The sequence below is a fragment of the Xyrauchen texanus genome, chromosome 31 (genome assembly GCF_025860055.1).
Source record: "Xyrauchen texanus isolate HMW12.3.18 chromosome 31, RBS_HiC_50CHRs, whole genome shotgun sequence".
Classification (NCBI taxonomy): Eukaryota; Metazoa; Chordata; class Actinopteri; order Cypriniformes; family Catostomidae; genus Xyrauchen; species Xyrauchen texanus.
The window spans coordinates 19436884-19453746 of record NC_068306.1 but is presented as its reverse complement, the minus strand read 5'-3'; the positions used below and the strand labels follow the sequence as shown (position 1 = coordinate 19453746).

The window sequence follows — 16863 nt, the reverse complement described above, 5'->3', positions numbered from 1 at the left end:
ATTGTGAATTCAACTGAACCAGACTGAGAGACCATTTAAAGGCTCAGGAACCCTTTGCAGGTGTTTAGCTGATTAGAGTGTGACACTTTGAGCCTACAATACTGAACCTTTTCACAATATTCTAATTTTCTGAGATTCTGAATTTGGGGTTTTCATAAGCTGTAAGCCATAATCATCAAAATTATATCAAATAAAGGCTTGAAATATCTTACTTTGCTTGTAATGAGTCTATATAATATATTAGTTTCACCTTTTAAGTTGAATTACTGAAATTAATGAACTTTTGCACGATATTCTAATTTTTCGAGTTTCACCTGTATATATATATATATATATATATATATATATATATATATATATATATATATATATATATATATATATATATTACACAAACATAAACGTTATATAGGCACAGTGATTTAATTTCAGGAAGGCCTACTAACATTACTGTTCAGGTGTGGTCTAAAAAGAAATCTAATAAAGTAATCAATTGTAAAATAACACTGCATAGTTTATCATAGATAGATTAATGCTTATTAATGCAGAAGTTATTCATTCAAGAGCTGTAAGTGATTTTCTCTTTGCCTTTTGTTGTTTGATTCGCAGTAATGGCTCAATCGTCACATGTTTAATAGACAGCTTCCCCTTTAAGACCGAGTTCAGATCTAATAGGCTCCTGATGCAGCATATTTTCTCCCAACTATTTCCATAACCACGTCCATTTAAGACATAAACTGTGTTTAAGTGAATCTCCAAGCCGGTCGTTTTGACATATTTTTGTGTATATTTGATCGTTTAGACGCGCACATAAAACCCAAAGTAGCCTATACTTTGCTTGTCTCTTTGCGGTGTGTTTCGGAGCACGCGCCACCTTGGGAACGGTATCTCTTGCGCTCTTTTTATTATTAAACGCGTCCCGCAATTTAGCAACAGTAGCTAGACTGCATTTTACAACAATCACCGATCGTGCTGATTCTGACGTTAAGTTTGAGTTTTAGGGAGAAATGTCAGTGCACCGCTGTGAAGGGAAGGAAGTTGTGCTACACAGAATGCGGTTATGTATAAATATTATTTTTATAATCTTTGGAAGGCGAAATCTAAAATAAAATCAGACTAATAATCACAGATCTAAACCAGGCTATGTCTGAATGTTTAGTTCTGTCACTCATTAAGCAGGGCTCGTTTTGGGCTCGCTGTGGCACCGCGTGAGCGAGACCTCTCTCTCTCTCTCTCTCTCTCTCTCTCTCTCTCTCCGACTGCGAATAGCTAAATTGCATCACAGACAAATGGTTTCATATTATTATACATAGAAATGGCTGGCGAGATAAAATAACTTTCTCTTTATAGCAATAATAAATGTATTTTCTTAATTTCTCCAGTAACGACAGCAGAACCGATAACGTCCGAGCTTACCAAAGCCAGTCCTTCAACAGCCTATACTGCGTTGGTATATTTTTATTACTTATTTATCTGCATTGAGTGACAACCCTCTCAAATATAAGACACACAAACAGAACAAATAAAAGTCTCAGATTCACTGTCTGTAATTGCAAAATTCTTGCTTACTTATTGTGACATGATAGCAACCCTTCTGCTGTGATAATGCAACTTCAACTACGCTATCAATATCCAAAGTAGCCGAACGTCATGTCGAAGTTGGCAGTAACATATCAAAAGTTTTTAATTAAATCTAAAGAAGTTATACAAATTTAACCCTTACTGTTTTCTCCAAGGAACTTAGCTCCTTCCTTAGGCACTGGATGAGGTCTGCTCACTCTGCTGGAAAATGACTTTAGGGGCAGCGTGCGTCGAACACGTGTTCCACAACAATACTAGGCTGCCCACAGATGCGCCTGCCTAATAATCGGCTTGATATGCGTGGATACTGGCCGATGCCGATTATGTAAAAAATGCAAAAAATCGGCCAATTAATCGGCCGGCCGATTAATCGGTCGACCTCTAGTCCAGACCACGAAAGGTAACCCCAAACCCTGTAACAAGTGATGCCACTCACACAAAGCCAGCTGGATCGGCAGCAATTCTGTTACCAACGTCGTAATTCCGTTCAGCTGGAGTTAAGAGGTGCAAGAAAAAGAGCATGCGAGCATGTTTCCATTCGAGGAAGAGCACTGCGACCGAACCACCCTCACCACATACTGACATGAAGGGTCGGTAGTACTAAGAAAAGTGGCGTGGTAAGAAATGTACCAATTCAGAAAATTTTGAAAATGTGGCTTCGGCCAGCGGAGACCAGAAAAACTGGAGGATTGAGATGAGGCTCAGAGCGATACATGGGGAACCGCTGGAGCCAGTGAGGGCGCTTCCTGGGTGGGACCTGGCTGGCAGAGTTGCTGGACAACAGAGGTGAGCTAAGCGAGCTGCGATGCCAACATCTCCAGAGCCCGGTTAGAAGTAGAGATCTGATCCTAGTGCTGACGTCCTAGTAAAGCTCCCTGCTGAGAAAGGGCGGAGTGAAGAGTGGATTCCTCCACTGGGTCCATCCTGGCTTAAATGTTCTGTCAGAAATCAAGAGACCCAAGAGTAGACATTTCACAAGATTTATTGACAATATATTAGGACACAGCAGGGCTTGTGAAGCATGGGAAACCCGGCACCAACTGCAGCAGGTAGGTGTTGAGTGTGTTTGTAGATGTGTGTGCATCATGGTTGTGTAGAGAGCAGATCTGTGAGGAATCTTCCGTAAAGAGTGTGTTCTTAGGCGTGTATGCATCGTGGTAGTAGGGAGCAGATCCATGAGAAATCCTTCATTGAAGAATGTGTAGGTAGAAGGACAACCACAGCAGCAAACTGGAAGGTAACTGCACTTCAGACACATGGTCAGAGATGGGCAACCAAAACAGATACATGAGACAGGACCAACTGAGGCAGAGAGAGTGAGGTGAGTGACTTGAACACACAACAACAATCTAGCAAAGATCATAACTCAACAAAGAGTTTAAGTAGGCAGAGGACCGGTGCTGTCAGCATACAAATTAGTGGCATGATCAGCATTCCTATGGAAACAATCAGTGTTCCCATGTAAATGTCAATCAAACAAACAAGCAGCACCTGAGACACATGAGGGAGAGAAAACAAACAGAACAAACTGGTGAATTCACTGGGACCGTGACAAAATTTTTGTATTAAACAATGTTGCTGATTTGCAAGTCCAAGCATGCATTTCAACATGAATAAACTATGCATTTACGGTTATAGGCTTATTTTTATGCTGTTTGCTGACTTTTTTAAGTTGTTATTGTTGTTTTTGTTGTGTGGTGTATTAGGAGATCATCTTTTAACTTGAGGTTTGTTGACTGTCACCGTTATTAAGGTTTGTGTGTTAATGGTGGAGGTCTTGTAACAACTGTATGCACTACCTTGCCTTGTAAGACGTATCTCTCTTCAGAGGAAAAGATTGCAGTGAAAATCATGTAAAAGTAATTGTAAATATGACAAAAGTGAAAACATGCCCACACGCTTATGTGACACACTGAACTGATTACCCTCATGGATGCGCAACCGGAAGTAAACTATTATAGTGAAAAGGACATAAATATTGAACTGTTTCTCATCCAAAGTCATCATATCGCTTTAGAAGACATTAGTTTAACCACTGGAGTCATATGGATTACTTTTACAACAATTGTCTATGCTTTTTGGAGCTTTTAAAGTGCTGATCACCATCCACTAGCATCGTATGGACCTACAGAGCTGAGATATTCTTCTAAAAATCTTTGTACATGTTCTGCAGAAGAAAGTCATACACATCTGGGATGGCATGAGGGTGAGTAAATTATTAGATCATTTTCATTTTTGGGTGTATTAACCCTTCAACTTGTATTGAACCTGGAATATTAATTTAATTTATGAGCTTTTTGCCTTTGGTTAGATTAGGATATGACTCAGATCAGGCTTAGACCTGCATTCCCAAAACCACAGCTTCAACATGTTGCAGGCATGTGCCAATACCATTGTGCCATAGCTCTGACTCATTCACAGATTTAATTGAAAGTCGAAATAGACCTTCATTATTTTTCATTCACCTGCAAAACAGTTTTGATAGCCAACTGGAGCAATTAAAGGTAAGCTGATGGTGAAGTAATCATCCTCATTTCAAATGCCAAAGTAAAATGTGTGCATGAAAAGACTGAAAATCTATGGCTTACCCAGTCCATGGCCCTGCCCCAAATGCTTAAGGGCACATTTAAGGCTACAAGGGGGGCACTTGTGAACCATCTTTCAAATCATAAAAGGAGAAATGGGATACCCTAATGTCAGAATTAAAGCTGTGTGACTATATTGTGTTTTCAGAGTGGAGGTAGATAATACCTTTAGTCAGTAAGCCTTGAAAAGCGAAGTGTATAATTTTGATGTTAGAATTCTTTCTTCTATACCAGGTTAATGTGCAGAGACAACTATAAGTAAGGTATTTGTTGGTCAATTCCCAAAAAAACAGTAAACACTGTACCTCTCATAAAAATATTGTTTTTGTTTTTTTGGCATCCCAACTTAACAACACTGGCTCAACCAATAGTGTAAGCTTGGGGCAGGACTTTTTTTCCAAACCAATGGAAGACAGGAGAAACCTGTTTGAAAACGTTCATAATTTGTACAATTCCATTTGGTTGCTTTAGCGAATCTGAAATTATACACTTTACCTCTAAGAACTATCCCATCTGGCTTTGCCTGAGGTGAACTGTGTGGTGAAATACCATCTCTGCCACATTAAAACCACCAAAGGGTATGAGAATTCTTAAAATTTTGTAAAAGATATAAACATGAATAATATGTCTGTGGATCTCTAATTCATGCACAACTGCCAAGGCTGAATAGGTTTTCAAGGGCAATTTGTGGGAAGAACTTCAACGTTAGAGAACGAAAGCAAATCCTTTGCATCTTCTGTGCAAATTTGGCATGTAAACAGAATGTACAGCACACCATTCGCAGCATTTCTTGCAATGTCAATAAGTTGTGACCAGCAACCTCCTTTCAATAGCATTAACCATGCCCGTCAGAGGACAAGCACACAGTGGAGCCCTGCAGGAGAGACCTCTGGCGGGCATCCAATAAAAAAGCAATTCAGTAGTTGCAAAATAAACTATTCAACACAGCCAACAACAGTGACGACAGCACACAACTGACCTGAAACATTGCTAACTTTGAAGCCTTAATTGAAAACACACTGTTTTTTTTGTGCATTCCATTGGATGGACGTAATACGCATTAATGCCTTTCATCAGTCTGTATGTACATGCTCAGTTAAAATCAAGCTACAGTGGGTTTTTTGTTAAGTTGAGTGAGCTACAGTCTTCACCCCTCTGTCCAAGTATACATGACACAATGCGTATTTGAATATTTGAAGGGAGGACGTCAGCTGAGGAACTGTTAAATACTTGTTGCGCATCGTGCCATTGTAGAAATTCCCTATTCACAGACTTTTGGTCCATGACAGAATAAGTCCAATAACAGGGCAGTTACAGAAATTAAGCGAGTAGTAATCAACTTGTCGTGAGATCCCATCATGGCAGCCCCCAAGAAGGGCCCCTCTACATGTAGAAAAAAACAGCTTTATATAGTATATGATATGACTGGAGTCTTCATCTCATGTCAGTCATCATGATTATATACATATGTTTCAAAAGTATTTTAATTCAAATAACACCTTTTTAAAGTGGAAAAAAAAACACTGAGTGCACCTTTAAAGAAAACTGCATGATACAAAATAAATCAATAAATGCAAAAAGTTGAATTAGAATGTAATATAAATAACTAAAATAGAGTTAACATGCAAAACGTTTGTGAAATAAAAAACTAAAACATTTTTAGAAATGTTATTTATGTCATGGAGTTCAGTTGATTAAAGGGGTTGGTTGGGAACCTCTGCCTTACATAACTGAGCAAAGAACTTACCAGGCCATCGCAGTTGCTGATTGCCACTGACGTATCCTGCACATTGGTAACATAACCCACATATAAACAATCACTGGGCAGCAAGGGCTCCGAATGTGTTTGATTATTGTCCTCAAGCCACTCCACTTTGGCTCCTGGGGCCACAAGCTTGGAATTTAGCCTGAGGCGAAGGTGAAACTCCTGACCGAAAACAGTAATGTTATAAAAGAGTGTCTCCTTGTGCCTCAAGTGGTCCTGCTCTGAGTTCATCTCCAACTCATTGGTCTCTCCACGCTGGTTGGCCTCTCTCCTCCTGCGCTGTTGGGACCACTGCCCACTCAGCCGGCTGGCAGAGATGGCGTGGGAGAGGAAGCGTCCGTCTGCATCCACGCTCACTGGCCTCACTAGCCCGTAATCCCTCAGGACATGCTGCAGGGAATCTGTCAAGGGCATGCACAGAGTTGCACACATCCGTAAGTGCACATACACACATAGAGGCAAACACAAAGTAAATAGGTTTCACATCCCAATCTGACCATCAACAGAAAATAGGTTTCACATCCCAATCTGACCATCAACAACAGTTACACTGTGCAGGCAGTCCAGCTGTCTAAACAAATGAAAGTGGAGTATATATAAAAATTATAAAAAGTTACAAGTGTAAAGATGGTTTCAAAAAGTGCTGGTATACTGCCATGGTATCAGATGTCCCATGTGTCCATAAACATAGGAAATATATGAAAACGTGTTAAAATATATCATGCATTGCTATCATACTGATGAGAGAAGCAGTAAACATTTGCATGCTTTGTTTTGGTCTATATACATTCTATGCATAAGTGTCCTTCACTTCATAGGAAAAAGAGACTGCAGCTCAGTAATACACAATAATGTGATTTGTGAGGTCAAATTTTGACAATAAAGTAAAAAGCACGGTTATTCGCTTTTATTTGGCTATCTGCATACTTTTATGAACCATCTTGACAGTGATGTCTGAATTTTAAGCCAACGATTCCGAACAAGAGAGTCAGCTGTTTACATTAATTAACAGGTCGCCTCGATTTTCTGAGCTTACTTTGTGTTACGCAGTCACGCGATGATAATAATACAATAAAAATACAATTTGCAATAAATGTGTAAATGACATGCGTTCTTTTTACTCTAACAAAAGTGAGACATCTGTCAATGAAGGAATTTCAATGGGGAAAGTTCCTGACACTTACATTTTTCAGGGCGTAAAACGCATCCATCTCTATTCTATAAAAGTACATGTTGCTGAAACATGGTGTGTGAGTTGCTTCTTTATAAGCATGTAGGTAGGTCTCTGAAAGGATTGGTATCTCCGGCGTTAAGTAGCCTAACCGTGACCAGTAGACAATAAAAATATCTTCACGTACCTTTACTGTCGGCGATGTAAAGAGTATCTGCATACTGTAAGTGAAGAAAAATAATAAAGAATGCACATCCAGGAGAAGCATCCATGGCAGGTCCGCTGACAGGGGAGAGCGCGCGGGCGAAATGCGGACTTTGAGATCTCAGATAAGCGATCCAGCAGCGAGCGCTGCCCCCTCCTCCCCCTCCCCTTCCAGACTGACTGCAAAGTGCACTTTGGAAGATATGCTCTCATTCTCACCCTCCCTTGACTAGCCCCCTCTCCCCCTCCACAGTCAAAGGTAGGCTTACATGGAGATTCCTGATTCCTCAGATACCCCAACATTATTTTTGTATATAAAAACATACATTTGTTTTTAGTGTGACAAATTAGGGTGGTAAAAAAATCTGTCATACCTCACTGTCAAGAAAGATCAACTGAATTTGCCCTAAAAAGTTTCTTAAATTCAATTTGACCTGGTGATGATGGGTAGGAGCGGATAGAAGGGATTAGAATGTGAAGTATTGCATGGTTTTGTCGGATACAACGTGGCTTAAGGCCCCCCAGGGTAAAAGGCACTTTTGATTTTATTTTCTCCCAAACCACTAAATAGGAAAAAATAAAATACATTATAATAATGATAAAAACAGCACTTTTCTAAAAACACCCATTACGAAGGACTGCAAAATATTTCTGATCCATGATATCATTGCATGCAATATCTTGAATCTGAGGTAAATTTATCTAATATTCAATATTTTTAAAATTATGCAAATTTATGTAGCTAGTTTATCACATTTATTTTTGAGACAAATTACTTTCAGTATTTTTTTGCAGTTTTGTTCGAGGTGATTAAATTAAACTAGCTACATAAATTTGCATAATTTTAAAAATATTGAATATTAGATCAATTTACTTCAGAATCAAGATATTGCATGCAATGATATCATGGATCAGAATAATTGTACAGTCTGTGAAAGGATATTATTTGGGGCGAATAGATTGGTTATAAAGAATGTTCAAAGTGGGCTCAAAATGACTGATTCAATCACAATGGAGATCCATTTGTTTATAGAACAGCCTACTTGAAATGTTCTGAAATGCTAAATGTTAAACTTAACAGGAAATGGTGTGCACCCTTTTCTGAAATAGTTATTTGCCATCTCAAAAGTATTTACCAAAATAAAAAAAATAAAAAAGAAGTCAAAAGTAAAAATCTGGTCTGCATGTTGTCTACACAAGTGGTTCTCAAAAACTTTGACTCTAAGACCCCCCCACTGTCCAAGACAACATTCGAATGGCCCCTCCCTTCTGAAACTAGAGGTGCCATTTTTTTTTTATGTTTCAGATAGAGACTTTTAATAAGTTGGAGGACTAGACATTAATTTAAATAATTTTTAACATTTTAATTAAGTTAGATTATTTCAGTATTTCTAATTTTAAATATATTTTGAGTCATCTTGTGGCCTATACTAGTGCCCCACTAATGTGCCACAGCCCACTGCTCTACACCAACCAAGAACATTCATATCTAGACACCCCAATACAATATGTTAAACTGAATCATTATTTTCAGTGATTTACAAGTTCATGGATATGATCAGAAGAGCCTACTTGATTAAACCAGCTTTAGTTAAAAGTTCTTAAAGCCAGGGCAGTTTTAAACAAGACTTTCTGATTTGAAAAACAAAAAACAAATGTAGAGCAATTACTTAAGGTTTCGTTGCTGAATAGTGTTTCAGAAGGGAAAACAGATGATTACGATGTCAATTTTCAATGCAGAAATTTCAGAATAAAAACCTTCTCTGAAACTGTCATATGTTTGTGTAATTATAAATAACATTATTATATCCATGTGTAAGCTTTTTCTAAAAGAAATCATAGAAATCATTCCTTATTTCTCCCTTCTTGAGTCTCAAATCCTAAAAAAAGCCCAGCCGCCATTGTATTTTTCAATATCATACATTATATTCTTACAGGACCACACAGCAGTTGGAGAAACAGCTCTGTTATGAAGTTAGTGGATTATTGAAATAAATCCCCTGGTGAAACTGGATGCTGGGTTCTCGTAAAAAGAATAACAAATACATCTCTGTGGCACAGGAGAAAATGGATAATGTGCCATCTTTCTGTCAGCACCTTTACTTCAACTATCTATGTGAGATGAAGACACTAAAAGTACAATAATAGGCTTTCAGAGTAGTTTAGTGCATGTTGTGCAATAATGAGCAAAAACATGCAAGGATCCTTCATGACAATGTGTTTATATTGAGACAGAGCTTTAATTTACTATGGGATAAAGCTTTTTGGTGAACAATCTGATTTGAATATTGATAACTGCTCACAAGACTTGTGAAAACTGCTTTGAGAACGTCTCCATTAACAATTGTAACCTCGGTTCCCTGAGAGGCGGGTGGGAGAGCGTGGGAGGTGGTGTCATCCCTCAGAACGAGGGCGATGCTTGAGTGGAGCGTCCAGAGACTTATACCTCGCAGTGAGGGCAATCTTTCTCTATGAGAGCTGCTTCGGCGTGGCCCAGGCAGTGAATGCAGCTCTCATATTGATCTGATGGAGCGATGTGTCGCTCACATGAACACTTGCAATACGGCATCTTTAAAAAGACACGTACACATATGCTTTATCTCTTTATCAAGTGTTTTACGTTGCTTTAATCTCAACTATTAATCATGTAATTATGAATGAAGGCTACTTCTGTGATAGTTACTGTCATCAACATACACTTAGTCATCTTACTCTAACTGCCAACCAGTTCAGGCTGATCACACTGTGAATTCGGCAACTGGAGCTAGAAAGTTCTGATACTGAAATTGGTCTGTTCTTACCGAAATGTATGCTTACAAAATGCACGCAAAACTTAAACTTTAACTTTAACTTCAAGCACTTAAAATATTGATGAATTTAACAAATACAGTAGGCTTCTACTGTATCTATGCAAGGGTTTGGTGAAATTTGGCAAAGAGTTCATGCAGCTCTGGGTGGCGCTGCTATATCTTTTCAACTCATCTGAATGATGGGGTGCGTTCCATTCAGAAGTGATCATCCCTACACCCTAAATCCTTCCATTGTGAGAGCTTTGAAGGGCTGATCAGTGTGGGGCTCAAAAATAGTGGTAATTTTGTCATTGTTTGGAACGACCCTACAGCTTGGCTACCATTATCATTCTTCCACCAAAAGCTCTGCAGAGGCATCATTTAAGCCTTTTTGAAGTATCCAAAAAATAAAAACTACATTGCATTGACACAATGTTTAAATGAGTTAAGATTCTGTTTTGGAATGTTTGTGATTTCAGACTTCAGCTGTCAAAACTTACACACAAGCCCTTTAATCTGCTTTAGGATCAGTACATTTGAACCACAAAAAGTTAAATATCAATATTTTATTTTTCCCAACCACCTATGCCAATTTATTTTATTGTAATGTGGGGCAAACATGCAATTAAAGCAATTCATTGTATAATAAATGTTTTTATTTTTAAAACATTTTTAAACAGCTCTTTTATATAAAGAATAAAGCTAAATTCCATATAAAAAAAAGAGTGCATCAAAACATGAAGGTAGCTATTTTGGAAATTATATTACACGGTCTTCTACTTCCAGAAGAGTATGAAAACCTTCACCAGGAGACAGTAGACATAGCATACACATCATGAAGATGATGTAGAGGCTTTAGAAAGTCATGTATTAAATATGATACGCACTGAGTAATAAGGTTAAAGGTAAAGGTAAAAGGGTCCAATAAGGGAACCTCATAGTCACAGGAACCTGTTGAGGGGGCCTTGTAAGCTCTGCGGTCCACATATTTAAGCATACAGTATATAAACTTTTGTTTTCAAAGTTGATGGGATGGGATTTCACAGATAAGACTGTGAAAACGCATGCTGCCATTATCCATGCAAACCATCTCACTATGTAGCTCAATGCTCCGTTAGCGAGAGTCAGCTGTGGTTACTTTTATGACATAATTGCAAGGATACCTCAGATTGTGGGAATTTTTAAGTGCAGAGCAGTACAGAGACTTTCTATGGGGGAAGGCACAAGGACAGCTGGGACTCCATACATTTATTTTGCTTCCCTGAATGGGGTAAAGGAATGAGGTTGTCACTGCGGTTAAGGCAGACGGTGGTTTAATCGAAACTCTAAATTCCTCCCAGTGCACAGGCAGATGGGTCATGCTATCACGCTCTGCACATTGTGACAGACTCACTGCCTATCCTGTAGTTGGCATACAAATTGTAAACTAGGAGCAGAGTATACATGTTTTTTAGGGATGACCACATTTAAAAATGTAATACTGCACCATTAGATAAGCTTTATAGGTGTAATCTAAACTAAACTAACTAACTAACTAACTAACTAACAAACTAACTAATTTGCATTTAAAGGAAAGGTCACATCCTGAGAATAGTTGAGAGTTTTGAGGTTTGTGCTTACATCATGGGTCAAATAAGGAAAGGCTACTTGAGTTTTGGTTCACTGAACTAAGAGAAGTAAAAAAAGAGTCTAAAAGCAGATGGTCGTGTATATTAATTCCTGTCTAATTAACACCCTCATAGGCAATCTGCAAAATTAAGTAAAAAATATTTTCTCTAAGCATGTATAAGAATCACAGTACCTCTACTGGGTTGAATCGATTCTATTATACAGAGATATTGGATAGCTAGCACAAATAAATTGACAACAATTACATATTCATTTAACCCCTCAAACAGTTAATGTAGAATTCCTTTTTTGTTAACTCTAAATTAAGGAATAAAATGAAATTGCAATTTCAAACTCAATATTGCAAGAAAGCAATAGACTATTGCTATTTCTAATTTACACTCAAAAAAAGATTTTTGGAGGCTGTTCACTTTATTTAAACAATTCATTTTGATTTAACGTCACTGTATCAGGTTCTTGTTCAAACACAAGTGCATCATTCTAAACTGACTTGAATATGTGACCCTTTGACTTAACTCGGTGTGTTCGTTTCGAAAGAGCTTGTTTCAATTTTGTTCATTCATAAAGGACAACTGGCAGCAGGAAGTAAACAGTTGAGACACAGTCAGCAGCAGTCATCAAGTGTTTACATTTGAAGAGATAAATTTGATGTTAAGTAATTAAATTGGCATTTATTATATTGAGTTTTTATAATGTTTTGACAGGAGCACTGTGGGATTATTGGAGTTCATTTGACTTATGAATAATTTATATACTTTATTTAAATGGCTTTCCATGACTCCTTATAACTTGACCAGATTGCCTTCTTTAATAAGTACAAACAACGGTTACTGTTGTTTTTTTATTTTGTTGTTTGTCTTACATTGCCCTATACTGTCAGAATACAATGTATGAAGGCAATTAAAAAGGCTACAAGTGTACCATTTAAGATTAAATGGTCATGTGCCACCAAGAATTTACATTATAAACATCTAGCAATGTAGGAATGTCATGCATGATTATACAGTGACACCTATCATCCTTTGTCTGGAATGACATATGAAAGGAACCCACTCTACATTAGAAAATACAAGTGTCCTGTGCATCTATGAACTGGTACCTCATAATTCATTGTAAATATAGGTCTAGAGATGCCATCTAAAACCGAATGTTTCCCATTATAATGTGAATGTACTGTACAGCGGGATGCCAAACACATTAATATCCATTTGTTAACACATCTACTAAAGCTATTAAAATCAATGCATACATTTTACTTATGCAAAACAGAAATAGTTATATCTCATACATAACTCAAAGAGAAGGATAGAGAGAAAGAGTGTTTAATTAAACAGTTTTATGCAAAAAACATGCAATGCACATGCAGAGTTTACTGTTTTGGGGAGGCATCAGTTTGCATATGGAGTCTTCACATATACAAAACTGTACCTTTCCTGTTCCTAACAGTGACCACTGCCTAATCCAAGAACTCAGTATTAAATAATGTGTTCTTTACAAGAGAATAAAAACATCCCATCTTTTCCATGCCAGCAGAGGTATCACCGTGGCACCCTAGAAAACATATTAATTAGAAATGGCTCAACTTATTAAAATACATACAAAACACAAGATTCAATTGATGTTAATTTCATAAACCATTTAAATGAACCTCTAGGAGCATCATACACAAAAACACACACAGCTCACTCATAACACCTAAACCTAATACCCAGTGACATCATGAAACAGCCCGTCTAAGCTGCCAACTTCAAATGTCGGCCAAATACCTCAAAATGCAGAATGATGTGTCAGTCGCTACCAGACATGCCACGCGTTTTTGTGGCATTTACAGTGGCACTTACAGTGACACATGCTATTAGTGACTTGAAATGCCACTGGATGAGCCACCAGATAAAGCGGCACCAGAGCGCAAGATTTAATGTTATAACCACTGCAGCATTTAGTGGCATGGAATCTTTCATTCTGCTGCTATTTGCACAAGCTACTGAAAATTGGCATATGTACTTTTTAAACACAATTGAAACACAAATGCATGCAAAGAATGCTGCATTTACCAAGATCGCTTAACTATAAACGCTCTCGACATGTCACTAGTTGAGCTTTAAAGAAGGACTAATACAAATTTTAAACTGTAAGGATCCAGAAACAAAAAGAACAAATTAACAATAGATATGCCATTAAATTAGTTGGCATGTGCCACGATTTTCAGTGACACATGCCACTCAATTTAGTGGCATGTCCGCTTGGCTGGCTCCAGGAACTCAAAGATTACTTAGAAATGTGTAGCAATGAAATTTCAAACAAGATAGATATAGCTAGACTTAGCGAGTTAGCTAATAACTAACTCGATTAGTTAACACAACACAGACAGTAGCAACTTCAAACAAGCCACTTACCTTATTTTTATGCCTAAAAACCGGCAAGAGATTTACACAGTATGCTGTAGTGCTGCCGATTCCTCACCGAACGCGTTCCAACATTATCTGTGGCATAAAAATTCAGCGGCATGTGTCAGTGCCACAAAATCACTGGCATGTGCCACTCGCAATTGCATATGCCATGAAATCCAGCAGCATGTGCCACAAGTATCAGTGGCCACTAACAACTGGATATGTGGTGAGTCAAGTGACGCCATATGTGGATCGGACGTGTGAGCTCTGCACACTTTGCTAGTTTGAATACTTTTTATGACATAAACTGGTGAGATTCGATACACTCTGTTCCATTACTGTTCTAGGAGGCAAACATGTCAAAGAATTAAAAATCCTCAGGCTCCCATAGACATTAAAAGACACTTACGTGCAAGCCTGGGAATTAATTTTGTCGTAGAGGTGCAAGAAATGTGGTGAGAGATGCTGAACATATCGGCAAGGTTGACGAAGGTCGTTGCGGACTTGGAGGATCTTGCTGTGATATGTCGAGCGATCAGTGCCATGGAGGCGAAGTTCACTGATATGTTCCAAGAGTGGGGATGTAGAGAAACGGATCGATTACTTGGAGTCATCGGAGAGGGAATTATCTGGAGCGTGTCTGGGAGAAGTTGGAGCATATGGAGAACCGTAGCTGCCAAACAGAAGAAATAGGAATAAACCTTGTGTAAATGGTCAGCTTTACGCTAAGCTAAAATGCTATTTCTTGCCATTTTACATGCACTTTACCAGGCATGATCATATTTTTTTATCAAGAAAATTCACACTGGATCATAATTTCTTTTTTCTAGTAAGACCTTTGATCTTAGGCCAAAAATGTAATTCTTGATAATAATTTTTTTAATTGTTTTCCTGTATTGTTTTCCAATATTATATATCTTGTTTTAGAAACAACACTGCATAAGATATGGTTTTTCAGGTTTTTCAGAGAATATATTTTTAACATGTGTTTTTATAGTAAAACAAGTAAAAGTGCTGAAGAAATAATCCAAAGAATTTAGAATACATTACTGACCTTGAGTAATCTAATGGAATACGTTACAAATTACATTTTACTACATGTATTCTGTAGTGAGATACATTGAAAAAGTAACCCTCCCAACCCTGCTCACATTGCAGCCGAGTGGACCTGCTCACTGAACATTCGCTTGACTGTTTAAGGATTCCACATGCTCTTTTTGTGCTGGTTCTGCCTGACGGCTAGAGTTTATTTTTTAGAGAAATACCAGACTTGAGCAATCCGATGGCAAAGTTGTTGCGGTGGTTCTCGTAGGCGTACATGGACTGTTTGAGTTTGGAGGGAAGGACGCCAGTTGGCGCTGTCATGCACGGGGTTAATGCAAACGTCTTTCTCTTTGTTTGGTTCTGGGAGATGTTTTGGTTTTGATTGTCACACTAATGTTGAAATGTGGTCATTATAATCTTGTTTTTGACACACAATCTATTTTTTCTTATGTGTCAAAATGGGCCAGTGGTGGCTCAGCGGTTAAGGGTCGGGGTTCAAGCCCCATCACCGGCAAGATACCACTGTTGGGCCCTTGAGCAAGGCCCTTGACCCTCTCTGTTCCAGGGGCACTGTTTCATGGCTGACCCTGCGCTCTGACCCCAGCTTAGTTGGGATATGCGAAAACAACTGCATTTAATTGGCTCTGTACCTGTACTCTGCACAATGACAATAAAGTTGAAATTGAATCTTAAAATGTCAGATGTTAATATGAATGGACTGTCTCTCTCCACGTGGAATGTGAATGGGTCGGGGCACCCCATGAATAGAAGGAAGGTTATTTCTCTTCTTAAGCGTAAGAAATAGGATATAGTGTTTCTTCAAGAAATGCATCTTTCTCTGCAGGAAACCTTGTAAATATATGGGGTTGGCATTTTTTATAGTAAATAAAGTTAATAAAATGTCTCGTTCCCTCCATCAGGGAACGGAGGTTACAAAAGTAACAGGATGTTCCTTATCTGTCAAAGGAGTTCTACAAACATGGTGACCGGGGGAAGAGGGGCCTCTGCCCAAGGAAGATGCAGGTTTGCCAGTGGGGAAACCGTTTCGTGGGATATACATCACAAAGGGTTACCACGGGCAACCAGCGCATGTGGAGCACCTACCCACGGTACAGGGCCTTGTTAGAACACTTTCTCCATAAACTTGCCTGCCACAGGGCTATGAAGGAAATCCATTCAGGGTCCCCGACTTCGTGAACAGGACTGGGGGTTAAAAGCACACATCTTCACCTCAGGGAGGGGAAAGGTGCTATGCGCAAGCAGTACACCCAGCCAGCTGTCCCAGAACTTACCTGCTCATACCTGACAACACACAGGATGAGACCGGCTCAACCCAGAGATTGTAAAACCTTGCAAAGGTGTTGGGTATTGCCCAGCCCACTGCTCTCCAGATGTCTGCCAAAGAGGTGCCATTGGTCAGGGCCCAGGAGGCCACCACACTCCTAGTAGAGTGTGCTCGTGGCCCAAAGGGAGGCGGCACATCCTGGGAGTGATCTGCCAAAGCAATGGCATCAATGACCCAGTGGGCGATCCTCTGTTTGGAGACAGAACTCCCTTTCCGCTGTCCACCAAAGCAGACAAAGAGCTCCTCAGAGCATCTAAAGCTCTGCGTGCGATCCAAATAGATGTGTAAAGCATGCACCGGACACAGCAATGGCAAAGCTGGGTCTGCCTCCTCCTGGGGCAGTGTTTGCAGGCTCACCAC

At 38.9% G+C, this 16863-nt stretch overlaps 1 protein-coding gene across 1 annotated transcript in view; it reads right to left on the bottom strand.

The window, feature by feature from the left end:
* LOC127625452 (A disintegrin and metalloproteinase with thrombospondin motifs 2-like) overlaps nucleotides 1-7410 on the bottom strand; it is a 99056-nt gene extending 91646 nt beyond the window's left edge. Inside the window, exons 1-2 of the mRNA XM_052100752.1 lie at nucleotides 7290-7410; nucleotides 5914-6332 (exon numbers count right to left, since the gene is read on the bottom strand). Coding sequence (XP_051956712.1) covers nucleotides 5914-6332; nucleotides 7290-7374 — 504 coding nt within the window. The 5' untranslated portion in view covers nucleotides 7375-7410. The remainder of the gene's footprint in view (nucleotides 1-5913; nucleotides 6333-7289) is intronic.
* Between the last annotated feature and the right edge of the window lie 9453 nt (nucleotides 7411-16863).